General features: G+C 44.8%; 1 protein-coding gene across 1 annotated transcript in view; it reads right to left on the reverse strand.

Moving 5' to 3' along the window:
• KMT5A (lysine methyltransferase 5A) overlaps positions 1-11,881 on the reverse strand; it is a 17,850-nt gene extending 5,969 nt beyond the window's left edge. Inside the window, exons 1-4 of the mRNA XM_018556825.1 lie at positions 11,857-11,881; positions 4,941-5,029; positions 1,968-2,124; positions 140-317 (exon numbers count right to left, since the gene is read on the reverse strand). Coding sequence (XP_018412327.1) covers positions 140-317; positions 1,968-2,124; positions 4,941-5,029; positions 11,857-11,866 — 434 coding nt within the window. The 5' untranslated portion in view covers positions 11,867-11,881. The remainder of the gene's footprint in view (positions 1-139; positions 318-1,967; positions 2,125-4,940; positions 5,030-11,856) is intronic.
• Positions 11,882-14,232: the final 2,351 nt, after the last annotated feature.

Consider the following 14,232-nt stretch of genomic DNA (forward strand, 5'->3'; position numbering starts at 1 on the left):
GGCATATTTTTTTTTAAAAAAAAAAAAAAAAAAAAAATCAGACCACTTTATTTTACAAGGTCAACTCTCAATATTAATTTTGGTGCAAGTTATTTTTCTAAAATTTTACACTCTCATCATGCAAACATTCCATACTCACTTCCGTCTGTTAGATTTTGCTTTGACCATCCTATGTGGCTCCGGCTTCCTGTCAGCAGGGGGTAACTTCTTTTGTGGCTCAGCAGTCAAAGTTTGTTTCTGGCCCTGGGCACTATCTGACACACTACTTTCACGGTCCTTGTCATCTGTGGCTGTGCTTGGCCGTTCTGATTCAGGAACTTTTTCTGCCTTCTTGGCTAAACAAATGTCAGTTATAGACAAGGAAAAAAAAAAAAAGGCTCACTAATTTGACAATCACAGCACTGCTTTGTGGGTTGACCATTTTTTGGTAAACTAGAACTACGGCCTTCAAAATGACAAAAACATACACACATCCCATAAAAAATTACATTGTATCAAAAGTATAAAAATCTTACCTTGTAGCATGCCGTCTTCTACACAACTGAGCTTCTGGCATTGAGGGGAGCAAGGGATGCAACTCGAGAAGTACATCACTACAGTCACATCACCCACCCCTCCTCTCTATTGGCCATTCACAACATTTTTTCAAAGAATAAGGCGTTCTGTGACTGTAGAAGAGATCTCACAACCCTGCCATCCTCCTTCTCCAATCACAAAATCTCCTTGTATTCCTTAAAAAAAAAAATACAATGCATTTTGTGAACGGCCAATGGGGAGGAGGGAGGGCAGGTTATGCGACCAGAGCACTTTACTGCTTGAGTTGCATCACTCACTCCCCTCATTGCCCGGTGTTCTGTGTAGGAGATGACAATCTTTATACTTTGCAGGGACCCTGCACACAACAATGTGCACAAAAATCAACAAAATGAAAAAAAGGTTAAAAATATTGAAGAACTCCAGCACATAAAAATATTAACCCTTGCTGCCGGGCTTTTCTCTAGGGAGCTAAAACAGATATAACTCACCCAAACTGCAATCCCGGCTAGCTCCTAGACCGGTCCCTTCAGCCCATCTCCTCCTATGCTCCAGCGATGCCCCTCCGCGTACACTGTATTGGACATAATGACCCACAGGACCTTAGACCGCTGAAGGGGGAGCGAGGCTGAAGGGACTGGTCTAGGAGCCAGAGTCGGGATTGCAGTTCGGGTGAGTATATCTGTTATTTTAGCTCCCTAGGCCAAGCACTCAACCATTGCAGTGCAGGGTAAGCACCTCTGCAAGGGTTAAGATTTTATTTGCCTGGAGTTTTGTTTTTTGTTTTTCTTGAAAAATGCAATGCCACTACAACTGGAGTGCCAAGGTTGCCTACTACTACCACCTTACAATATTGTCTTTCAAAAAGGAGGTTACCCATGCCAATAGCTGCATGTGTGACCTTTGACACACAAGCCATTTGCTCTTTAAAATGCTGGTCAGTTCTAACAAAAAGTGGCATAAAAAAACAAGGAAGCATTTGTCCTTTACCCATATACTCTGAAAAACACTGCAGGGGGATTAAACTGAAAATTGGACAGAATTTGGATCAGCTGTGCATAATAACCAATCAGCTTCTATCTTCAGCTTGTTCAGTTAAGGTTTGAAAATGGAAGCTAGAAGCCGACAGCTGTTCAAATTTTTGTACATGCCCCTCTGTATATTTATTACCTCTCTGCTTGTTATCTAGTCTTATGTAACCAAGCTCATAGCCAAACTGAACACAACATTTCAGACTACCAATTCATATGGTTCACAGCAGGGGTGTGCAACCTCAGCCCTTGCAGCTGTTGCGGAACTACAAGTCCAATGAGGCATTGCAAGACTGATCAATGCAGGCATGACTCCCAGAGGCATGTTGGGATTTGTAGGACAGCTAGGGGTGGCCACTCCTGGTTTACAGAAAGCACCTGTTGCACTTTATGGCTCCTTACCTTCTGCTTTTTTGCGAGTGCCTGAAGAGGCTTTCCTCATATCTTTACCCTCATGGAACGGAGTGGAGTTTTCTTCCTGAAGAGGCGGACGCGCGCTAGGCGTTTTAGCAGGGGTCATATAAGAGTCGATTTTTGATTGACCTCCATGTCCCAGATCCTACCGACAATGTGATTATTAATGGACGTTTTACAAAAACATTGATTTGAATATATACAAATGAAGTTTCTATGAATATATTTTAACTTGTCAGAAACACTTTTGGCGTTTTAAGGCTTCGCCAGTCTTAAAGAACATTTTGATTAGAAGTCAATAGACTGCACATTCTCCGTATTGTCTTATGTAGAAAGCACCGAATGTTGTGCGTGGAATCCATGCACGAAGATACAATCAGATCCTCACCCTCCATTGCAGTATTTCTCAACCTTTGTTCCGTCATGGCACCCTTTTAAAGTAAGCACAATCTTCAGGTGCCCCAGTCTAAAATGTAAAAGAATGACGATTGGCCGCAATTAAATCCATACCAGACATTTAGCCTTGATAGGGGTCTGGTATGGGTTTTAAGGGGGTGGTCCCCGCACAAAAAAACAGTGGCAGAAGTGGCAAACTTGCATCCTTTACTGAATGCAATGGATCCGACCCTGCCTGGCTTAGCATCTGTAATTTCCATGGTGCTAGCGGCCTACCTACACCATGAAAAGACATGAAGTGATGTAAACATTTTGAGGCATCACTATGGAAGCCAGAAGGCATACTGGTTGAGAAAGGCTGCTCTACTGTAATGCTCTGTTCACATCATTGCAATGGGGGAGTGCGTGTGATGCGGCACGCGATCCTGCACCACAAGGCAATCTTATGTGAGCGGCGGTGCCCTTATTTCTTAATAGCACCTATCCATTTTGCATGTGCATCACACCACACTGCAAGGTAACTGATTACTACTACTTCGAGTGCAATTTAGCTGTGGTAGGCCGCCCACTCAAATCAATAGACCGCCCAACTGCAGCCGTACCACTATGTATCCTGCAGGACCTCTGTGATGTTGCATTGCTATGGGGTGAACAGGGGTTTAATGTAACCATTGCTAAAGACCACTGTCAGCAGCAAGTGGTGTATGTACTGTCATTGCAGTCACTTCTGTCAATAAGGCCTCATGCACACGGGCAGAAAAACGCAGCTCTATTTGTCCATGGCCATTGTGTGCATTAATGCATGAAAATTCCCTCTCGTGGCTTGAATAAATGCATGTTCCAGCCAAAATAATTAGTTAACACGCATACTCCCCTAAACACTCTATACATACTCTAAGGGAGTATGCGTGTAAACTATTTTTTTTTTTTACACGCTGGATTTGCGGCATAGATGGGAGGTTTTTTTGTTTTTGTTTTAAAGGCTGAGCTTACCTTAGAAGAACGCCACAAACTATTTTATAAATACTTGCAGTGGGGCTACCCCTGCACTGCAAGGGTTAAGTGCTCATTTGTGTCTGGGTTAAAAGCTATATTACCCTAAAGATCCCAACCGGCTTCTTAGATTGGTCCTTCCAGTGTCTCTCCCCCTCCTCTGCAGTGGTCGAAGGTCCCATAAATCATCACGTCTATACACAATGTGTATAGAGATGAGGATGCTGAGAAAGATTCCAATGCTGCAGCGGAGGAGGAGACGGGCTGGAGCAAGCACTGCGACAGATGGCTGGCACAGAGCTTCGGCTGAGTATAAGGCCTCATGCCCACAACGCAAGATTGTATTTTGCGTACATGCACTGTATGCAATCCCAGAATGCATCATTTTTTATAGAAATTTGAATGTACTGTACGTGCATTAAAAACGCAGAAATTCCGAGCCCGGACGCACCTCGGTTCCATTTATTTGCGCATCTTTACACAGAGCAAATATATGGCTCCATTCGCAGCTATGTGCATGGAGCCATTTGCATATGCTGCGCACATCTATACGCAGCGTATTGTACAGCAGTGTGAATGAGGCCTAACTTAGTTTTGTCCCTAGACACAAATGAGCACTTAACTGGCAGTGGAGAGGATTGCAAGGGTTTAAAAGTTTTCCCGGAATTTGGATTTAAAACTATGTTTCATATTATAACCATATTCAGGGTGTAATATGAAACATGGTGACATAGTCAACCCCATCCCAGCTGCCTCCCACCCCCGTTTCCTAAATCTTCAGGCTACTGCTTCGCCCACACAGCCACATCATCCATTCACAGATCATTTGGCAGGATTTGTAAAAGGGAGGAGCTACAAGTCCTAACCATGACTTTTCATGCATAATGGAATAGAAGACACTTCTTACCATCTGTGTTACTTAATGGGGGGAATTCATAAAAACTGGGAGCAGTTGCCCATAGCAACTTGTTGTTTGCCATGAACAATTTGTTCAGTTAAGCTTTGAGAATGAAACAGAAAAACCGATTGGTTGCCATGGGCAACTGCTTCAGTTTTTATGAACCCCTCCATGTCCATACATCAGTAGGAGGAAGAGTCTGCAGGAGCCAGAGCATTGCACCCCTGATCCACTGATTGTGGATGCAATGCTTCACCTGCTCCAATGTAAGAACATATCAATGCACATTGGGAGGGATGAGCAGATTTGCATGGCAACCAATCAGCTTCTATTTCTTATTTTCAAATCCCAACTGTGCAAACTGATGAGACACACTGATTGGTTGCCATGAGCAATTGCTCCAGTTTTGACAAACTCCCCAGATTGTTTTTTTTTTCTTTTCTGAATGTGTGCAATTCATTTTAAGACTTCCCCTTTAATAGCCCCGTGTGCATAAGTCCCGGTACAGATCCTATCTGATGTCCTAGGTCATCTACCGTCTATATACTCCCAAATACAGCCTGCACTGCAGGCTGCATTCCCAGAAAGCAATCGTCATCACAGGGCAGTCTATGGAGTCCCGACCTGAACTGTGTCGGCGAAACAACTAAAAAAACATTTATAAGCACACCGACCCCGTTCATTTTCGGCTTGTTCTCATTGGATCGACAGGTTTCCGGTGCCTCCCCGCTTCTTCCGTCGCCGGTTTTAGACATTTTCTTTCCTAGAAGAGAGACATGGAGGGTTTGTTGTGCGGGAAGTGGGAGTGATCAGCGTAGTGTGACACTGCCGGGCGCCGCCATCTTTAAAGGGACGGAGAGGAAGAGAATGGCGGAGAGGACACATCCTCCTCTGTGCACAGTCCTCAGCACGGCCCTGCGCGTGTGTCTAGACACAGGAAGACCGATCTCATATACTTCTATACAATAACAGCACAGTATACATTCAAAAGCCAAACCTATTATAAATACATCTGTCAGTCCTGAGAGAAGCTTCTTCTCATTCTCTTTAAATCATGGGGCATATATCTATGCCAAAAAATAAAGAGACTGAGTTTTGGATAGAGTAAATCAGGCCGATAAGCCATCAGCTTTTTTTGCCACTGTATCCCATTGGGGAGATTTCCCTTAACTTCCTGTGATAGCCACAACAGGAAATCTCGCTTAAGAGGGAAATCCCTGGCAGGGGCGTCCCGAGGCTGGGTGTAACCCGGTCACCTAAACCGGGTGACACCCCCACCATGTCATCATCGCGCATTCACGGCCATCTGATAGACGCCTGCCAGAGGCCATCCTTGGTGATGGACACCGGCACAGAGAGGAGGGGACGTTCACCCGGCGGGTTGAGGTATGCCACCGGGTCCCCCTCCTCTCTCCTGACACTGTTGGGCTCTCGGTCCATGACCGAGTGCCTGACTTTTTAGAGTGGGGGTGACACCAAAATGACAGAGTCATTTTGGTGTCACCCCTGCCATGGGCGTCACCCTAGGTGCGGGCCGCACCCCCCTTGATCACCAGAACTTGGGTCCCCACCGGAAAATTTTTATTTCCCATCTATTCCTGTTCTGATGAAACCCAAATTTGGGTTCCCCCCACCTCACCAGGACAAACAGAGGGGTTGAATCTACCTAATGGGAACACAGACAGCAATAAAAACCTAACTGGTGTTCTAATCCCTCTCCACTATAGCCAACAACTGAAAGGGTAATAACACTTTCCCAGGTGGGTTTGGGAAATGGAATTACCCCCACCAATCTGCTTTAACCTTTAAATGCTACTTCCCCTCCATGGCTCCCAGTGAATGGACCGTACAGTGGTCACAACATCGCAGCAACACCATTTGTGAGCATAATTTGAAACACTTAGTGCAGGGCTGAGATACTGCGTAGGTGTACAAACCATACACTGGGAGCCACAGAGGGGAAGCAGCGTTCATTCAAAAGGTAAGAGCAGCAGGAGGGGGGAGAAGGGGTAGTTGCATTTCCCCAAATTCACCTGGAAAAAAGTGGAATTACCCTTGAAAGGAGAACTATGAGGCGAGTGATTTTCACTCAACCTCATAGTTCGAGGTGACGTGTGACAATGAAACTGTCACACGTCGGCTCAATTTAAATCGGGAAGTTAGCGAACACATGCCGCCGCTCGCTTCTCGATCATGTCCCTGCAGAGAGCCGTGACTGTCACTCACGGCTCCCTGCAGGAATTCCCCGCTCCTCCAGCTCTGACTGGCAGAACGGATGTGCACAGCTGGCTCTGCCTCTAGATAGGCAAAGCCAGCTGTCACTCACGCAGCTGGGTGGATCGACAGTAATGTCGGGATCCGTCCCGGCTGCAGCAGTCTCAGTATACCGTGAGCTGTAGCTCGCGATACACTGGGCTTTGGGTCACAGGAAGATGCTAGTATATGTCCTCCCGTGACCCTTAGGAGAACTATGGGGAAAAGCACTGACCCCATAGTTCTCCTTTAAAGCAAAAAATAAAAAAGGTTTTGGGTTCAGTTGCACTATTCCTTTTAGTATACACTGAATGCCCAAAATGCAGGGGAGGACACACTTTTGTGCAAGCTGTGCATCGCTACAAGGGCCCTCTGGAATATAGGGGCCCATTTACACAAGCTGTGGGTGGAGCCAAAGCTAGGATTCCTCATGCGGTTATGTCGACCTGGACACCTCTCTCCGACACCATTGTATTTTAATCTCCATAAATTTGTGTCAATGCAAAATGTTCTTTTTCATTTTGGATGGAGTAAGGGAGGGTGATAACCCAGCAGCTTTTTTTGTTCGTGCCAGCTATGTCCAATCGGGGAGATTTCCCTTCACTTGTCCAATAGTTACAATAGGAAGCGAGAGGAAATCCCTGGTGGTCATCAGGGTCACCAGAACCCCATTGGAGGATTTTCCCATCTATTCCTGTTCTGATGTTTGGGATTTTCTTTCACGGATAACAGTCTTCAGGACAAATAGGGTGAATCACTCTAACAGGCAGCACTCTAACAGGCAGCAATAAAAACATGACAAGGGGTCTAATCCCTCCACACTATCCAAAACTAAAGTAAACATTTTGGCTGCAGTTGCACTTTAATTTGCAGTAAACACTATGGGAATTCATAAAAACAGGAGCAGACAGAATACGGAGCAGCTGCCCATAGCAAGCAGCTTCCCTTTCATTTTCAAATCGTAACTGAACAAAGGGAGAAGCTTATGGGTTGCTATGGGCAACTGCTCCAGACCCTGTCTGCTCTAGTTTTTACGACCCCCTCGATGCCTAAAATGCAGAGAATGTCACCTTTTGTGCAAGTTGTGCAGTTCCACAAGGGCCCATTTGCACAAGATGTAGATGGGAGCCACTGCTAGGATTGTTCATGCTGTTATGTAGACCTGGACACCATTCACGTCTTGCACAGGTAAGAAGGGGGTATTCTTTATGTTGCCCTATAACTGGGGTACTGGTCTGAAATAGCCATGGAGTCCATCCAACATATAATGGCATTGGCCTTCAGCTCCTGATAGATTGCCACCGATATATGCAGAATGGTTACACCATTTCCCCTTGATGCCTTTTGGGCATAAAGTGAAGGAGGTGTTCAATGTTTGAGCCAAAGTGCATATTATGGGCCATGAGAGGTCAGGGCAACCCTCCGGCTACTCTTTACCTGTATCTGTCTACACACAGTGAAGGGCACCCTACTGCACCATGCAAATGCAGGACCACTACACCAGAGGCCTGCGTGGCAACCCATTGAGGGGTATGCATAAAAACTGGAGCAGACACGTTATCCATGGCAACCAACCTATCATGGGTTAACTATGAGAAGCTGATTAGTTGCCATGGCAACTACTCCAGTTTTGATAAATTCTCCCCACTGCATTTTGGTGTGCTGCCAAAAAGGAGCAGGTGCGATTTCTGAGCAGGTAAGGGGGCGTTGCCAGTCTATTCATTTTGAAGGGGAACTACCATAAACGCTGGCCACAATCTTCCAGGTCATGTACTGCCGCTGTACTGAGTGGCTTCCCCTCTGCTCTGGAAACACAGACGCTGACTTGGCACAGTGGCCATTCAAGGAATGCCTAGCATTTTTATCAGTGAATACAAGGCGTGGATGAGAGGTGAATGCGTGACATCACTGTCCTCTGTCCAATCCCAGAACGCCTTGTATTCATTGCTAAAAATACTAGGTGTTCTCTGAATGGCCACTGTGTTTTCACTGCAGAGGAGAAGTCGCTCAGCACAGTGGCAGAACAGGACCCTCAAGATCACAGTGATTTAAAGGATCCCCAGTGGACGGTCAGGCACACCATGTCATATGCATTCTTACAGTGGGCAAAACTGGACCAATATAATGCACAATAATTCATACCGGAAGCTCAGCGATAATGTCAACCACACTGTCTAAGGGCTTGTTCACACCAAATCCGGTCCAGATCTGCATGAGTTTCTGCACAAGCAGTGCAGTGCAGTATTGCGTTTTGTTGCATTTTTGCCACGTTCCAGGCCTTTTTTCTAGCCTAAATTAGGCTTCAGTGCGTTCCAGGGCATTTGCATACATTTTTGATGCGTCTTGGTGCATTCCAGAGCAGGAAAAAAAAAAAAAAAAAAAAAAAAAAAAAGGGAAACTAGAGCCCAAAATACCATTGGAATACATCGGATGCATTTTTGATGCGTTCTGTAACTGCTCTTTATCTGCTCCGCACTTCGTGTGAACTAGCCCTAAATAGGTTTTTAGGTATTTGTCAAATTAACAAAAAATGTACCAACAAAAGTGCAATGTGGAGGCTCATACTACGAACTGAATGAATTGTACAGATTTGCCGTATTGGTTATTTTTATTTCTGGCAGAAAGAATCTAAAAACACTCAGCCAGTTCCAAAATCTCAAACGAACACAATAAAGCCATTGTACATACATAATACCAATCTGCTAAAAGTCGGTGAGGACAGGAGCGCAGGAGAAAATGCAACCATACAACATATACCTTGAGGATGCAAATGAGTTCCATACTTAACATATAAAAAAAACAGAGATACTACAATGTTCTTTCTAATGCTAAACACATCACATTATGGATTCATGAGGAGCCTTTGACATTCACATGAAGTGAACGATACAAAACAAGATCTCTTTATGTTGGATCTATGCAGCATTTGTATGAGAATTACAATTCAACAGGACATTTATTTCCACACATAGGTCTTCAACTAGCAGTATGTATGCCCATTGATATAGGAGTTTAATCCTTACTGTATATGTAAGTCGAGATGGGTGGCAATACATTTCAGATACAAATGCATCAGGTGCCGACAAACACACTGTCTACTATAAAGGAGAAAAACTCACCAGGACAAACACACAAAGAGTGTAATAAACCTTCAGGAAAGTGTGTGCGATGACGGCAGCCACAGGGCACGTGAGCCCTGCCTTTTCTGTTGCAAGTCTGTGGATATGTCCTTTCCATCTTCCTCAAGGTGAACTTGGCCTGTAAAGTGCTACACTGCCAGGTGTTCGATTTCCTGTTTGATGAGAGCTCTGTCCAGAAGATCCCTCCAAAAAGGTAAATTGCAATGAGGCACAGTATTCCTAGCTACGTCGACCACACAAGGTATTCCACAGACGTCTCATGGACATATTCCTCAGTCTGGAAGATTCAGAAAAGGGCACTGCTCTATGGATCCGAATTCAGCTCAGCATTTTTAGAAAACATTTTTTTGGGTTTGGCCAAGGATGAAGGGGCCACATATTGCCAATCTCTAAGGGCCTGTTCACACATGAACTGTACTGTGCTGCACCGGATCAGCGCAGATCACTGCCAATGTCCAAGGGCCCATTCACACCACATCATCTCCAGACCAGACTTTTTCCGGACCAAAAATGCACCCCAATGTATCCCAATGCTATTTCTGGCCTCTGTTCACAACAGCGCAGTCCGTTCCAGACCAGACAAATTTTTTTATCATTGGAACTGCGGGCAGGTTCACACATGACCTGCGCTGCACCGGATCAGCGCAGATCACTGCTAGGACACATAGAAAGCAATTGTTTTCTATGCGTCCCATTCACACCACAATCTGGATATGATGGGAGCTACACTGTGATAAAATGCAAAGATGCTGAATTCCATCACAGAGCAATGGATCCCACCACAGGTCATCACACTGTACCATGCTGCCGTGCAGGTACTTGAAAAGAATGTACATAATGTACACGCAACATAAATTTATAAAAGAAACATTTTAAAATAGTGACAGCTCTTGCAGTGTGCGCGATACAACACCCCACCAGACCTGTCACAATACACTAGTTTATCCGGGCTAGCGTGAATGGGCTGATGCTGAGAGATCTGCCTGTCAGCGTCAACCCTGGTCTTCCCTTAGGCACCATTCACACTTGCAGCATGCAAGAACGCATGTCGGCCCAATCAGTGGTGGAGGGGGTATTCCCTGCCCCTTTGTGAAGAGTCACTGCAGGGCGGGGAATACTCTTGCAGTGACATTAGACTGAGAAGGTGGTGTGGCTCATCGCTACTGGTGACACTGCTGGCCACCAGTGATTTCCCAACTTCCTGTTGTGTCTATCAGACAGGAAAGGAAGGGAAACATCGCCAAACGGACACAAAAGGGGTGGGGAAAAGGGATCAGAAGGAATACTACTGAACTCCCATCTATACTACACCTTCCACCGAAAACAAGTGATGCTGGAGACCGTTAAACTTGTATATCATTTCTATTTAAGCTCTCCACTGCTTGAAATAGCGCTAGATCACACCGGTAAATTAAAGTAACTCGAATACAAACACTCCATTGTAGTCTAAGGCTCGCCTCACACCACACACACACTACAATCTGATTTTACAATCTCCTTTGGAGCTACCAACAACTATGTAGTGCAAGAGCCTGTCTGACTGGATAGATTAGGTTGGTCCTTATATTACATAGTTGTGGTAAATCCAATAGGTGATTGTATGGGCAGATTGAAATGTGTTTGGTTAACCCAACTCCTCGTTCACACCTTCGCATTCTGTGAACATGCGCATTTATGCATCGCATCAAAAACATGCTTGCGCTGCCATTCCTTGTTAATGGCACCCCAAACATGGCTGGAGAAAACGCACATTTTTTCCGCACGCATTGGCACACCTGAAATGCACACAATCACATAGAGAGAAGAAAAAAAAAAAAACCAGTACACTTGTAGCAGAATCTGATGCATGAGCTACTTTTCTGCGTTTGACACATGTGCAGCACTTATTGAAACCAATTGGCGATGCACAGGAAGAAAAGAAAAAAAAAGCCACACACAAACAGGACGCACCTTCACGGAACACAAAGGTGTGAACGGAGACTAAGATACAAAGCTGCTCCAGATTGTGCCTGCTCCAGGCTTGATAAACTCCCCTGAAGCAACTTTGACATTAGGCGACCAATCTACCGTGACTTAGCCAGGTAAATATAAACCAGTTAATAAGAAATCAATAGGAACTGAATGATTACAACAAGTTAACCGCTATAGGTACATTCCAGCTACTAGTTATAGCAATTCGTATAGAAGAATCCACTACCTTTGCCCATGATGACTACAGATCGGATCGGCGAATCTAACACCAACCGGAGCGAGCAAGGGATGAGATTGATCGCGATCACAAAGCCGATCTCTGTGTTAAAAATGAACAGCGAAGTTTAAAGTCCCACACGCTACCGTCACTACAGACGCCGTGCCACACACAGCTCCGCCCGGCGAGCTCTTGATTGGATCTCGTCGCTGTCTGTTAAATGAACTGCTCATCCTATTGGTAGACAGCTCTCCGCCTACATACTCCCCCTTTAGGTTGCCCAACCCACTACTCCGAGGGTTCGTACTTTTAAATTTCTATGGACGGCAAGTTGATTGGTTGTAAAGGTGATGCAGCTGCTTGCTGATTGGTTTACACAAACCAAAGGGCACAAATGAAGCGAGCAAACAGCTGCAGTGCGAGAATGGTCTATGTTTTTATAGTGCAAGCTACTCTAATATTGTATATATGAGATATGAATACCAGGACTTGTTCACACCATGCGTGCCTTTAGTCCCTGTACACACTTTTGCATTGTGTGGATGCGCATCAAAGTGCACGCTTTGACGTGCATTCATGCAACACATCTAAAATGTACTCTACACTGGTGGTGCCTTAACTTGTTAATGGCAACGCGGCCAGGAAAACGCGCATTTTTCTTGTGTGTGGACGCACATCACATGCACACAAATGCATGGTCAAAAAACAGGATGCTCACAGCTGAAAATGCTGCATGAGCTTCTATACTGCGTTTGTTGATCGTGTGGCAGGCTATTGAAATGACTCGTGGCAAAATGCACAGGTGAATGTGCAGGAACGTGACGCGTGTTTGCACATTGCAAACTGTGAACAGGAGCTTTTAGCCATATTGTGCTTGTATGCACAACATATTAGCACTGCCAGCTTCACCCCAGTCTTCTTCCAAGTTTCAAGTCTTCAGCTGCTTCATTGGTCTGGCCCAGATGACGTAACGCCGGCGCATGCATACAGGAGTTACTTCATTTTAGCATGCTGAGCATGTGATGTGCATGCACAGCTCAGTATTTAGGAAACAAAATTCTGACAAGCAGCTAGAAGCTTTTATAGAAGAAACTTTTTTTGCGTTTGCCCACACCAGAACGCAGGGCACAGCAATGCCTGGGTTTCAGATCCACCGACCAGAACGTAGGCAATGATGTGTCATGCGTTCTGGTGCAGGCGATCGCATTGTGGGCAGAGGGGGTGTGGCGGTGTTCTCCCACCCCCGAAAGCAGGGAACCGGCCGGGATGCGATCCAGTGCGTTCCATGAGCTAATGGGCTGGAACGCACTGTAAGTGGTGGTGTGAACCGGCCTTTTGCCTTATCAATATTTTTTCAGGAAAGGTGAAGCTTGTACAAAGGACAGCATGCAGAAAAGGATAAGGCCTGTAATAATAAATTGGGAACGCTGAGTATACCTTCTGTCTCTAGGTCGAGGTTGGACACTAGGCAGAATCAAAGACACAGCTCCACCTAGTGGCCCTAACCCTGCACATACTGAGTAAGCTCAGGAGCAGCAAGCAGTGAACAAAATGGCAGTAAGAGAGAATAGCCTTCTAAATTATTATTTTATTGCAACAAGCTAACAACAGAAATACAACATGATGGGCAGGAGCTGTGTCTCCTAATGGACTAAGAATAACATGATCTTGAGTACAAAAGTACATTTTTCTGCCAGTGTTTATTGAAGGATACAATCTGGGATGCCCAAAAGCATTCTTTAAAGCGGAAAAAAAAGAACTGCTTGTTTTGGTCTAGGCATGAAAATAAAGAAGATATACTCACCTGATCCTTGGTCCTGGCTGGCTACTAGACCGGTCCCTGCAGCCTCTTCTCCCCACAGGCTGTGGCGGTCCAAGGGCCTGTGACGTCATCATGTCTAATGCAGGTGCATTATAAGTGAAGACGCTGAGAGACATACCACAGCAGAAGCAGAGGGGTAGAAAGTAGAGGTGAACCGAAATGAAAATGTCAAAACTGAAATGAAAAAAAATGTCAGGCTGAAACCGAAACTGTTTTTTATTCTAACTTTTTCAAATGTATTTTAAATATTTTATTTATTATAAACTTTATTTGTTTTCATATTTTATTTTTATGTATTTATTCATTTTTATTAAAATGTTTTTATCTTTTACTTTACTTTTAGGGACTTCAGGGAAATATTAGGGGTCAGATATTTCCCTTTTAAAATAGAAAAAGAGATGGAGGACACTGGGTCCTCCATCTCTTTTTCTGCAGCCCCTGTTATAAATGAACATGAATCCTCTATACTGAGTGTTCCTGTTCATTCAAAACTTGGAGATAGTATGTTTACTATAACCACAATCATGAATGAACAGGAAGTGATGTAGAGTACTTCCCATTCA

The sequence above is a fragment of the Nanorana parkeri genome, unplaced genomic scaffold, assembly GCF_000935625.1.
Source record: "Nanorana parkeri isolate BGI_ZX_2015 unplaced genomic scaffold, ASM93562v1 scaffold13, whole genome shotgun sequence".
NCBI lineage: Eukaryota > Metazoa > Chordata > Amphibia > Anura > Dicroglossidae > Nanorana > Nanorana parkeri.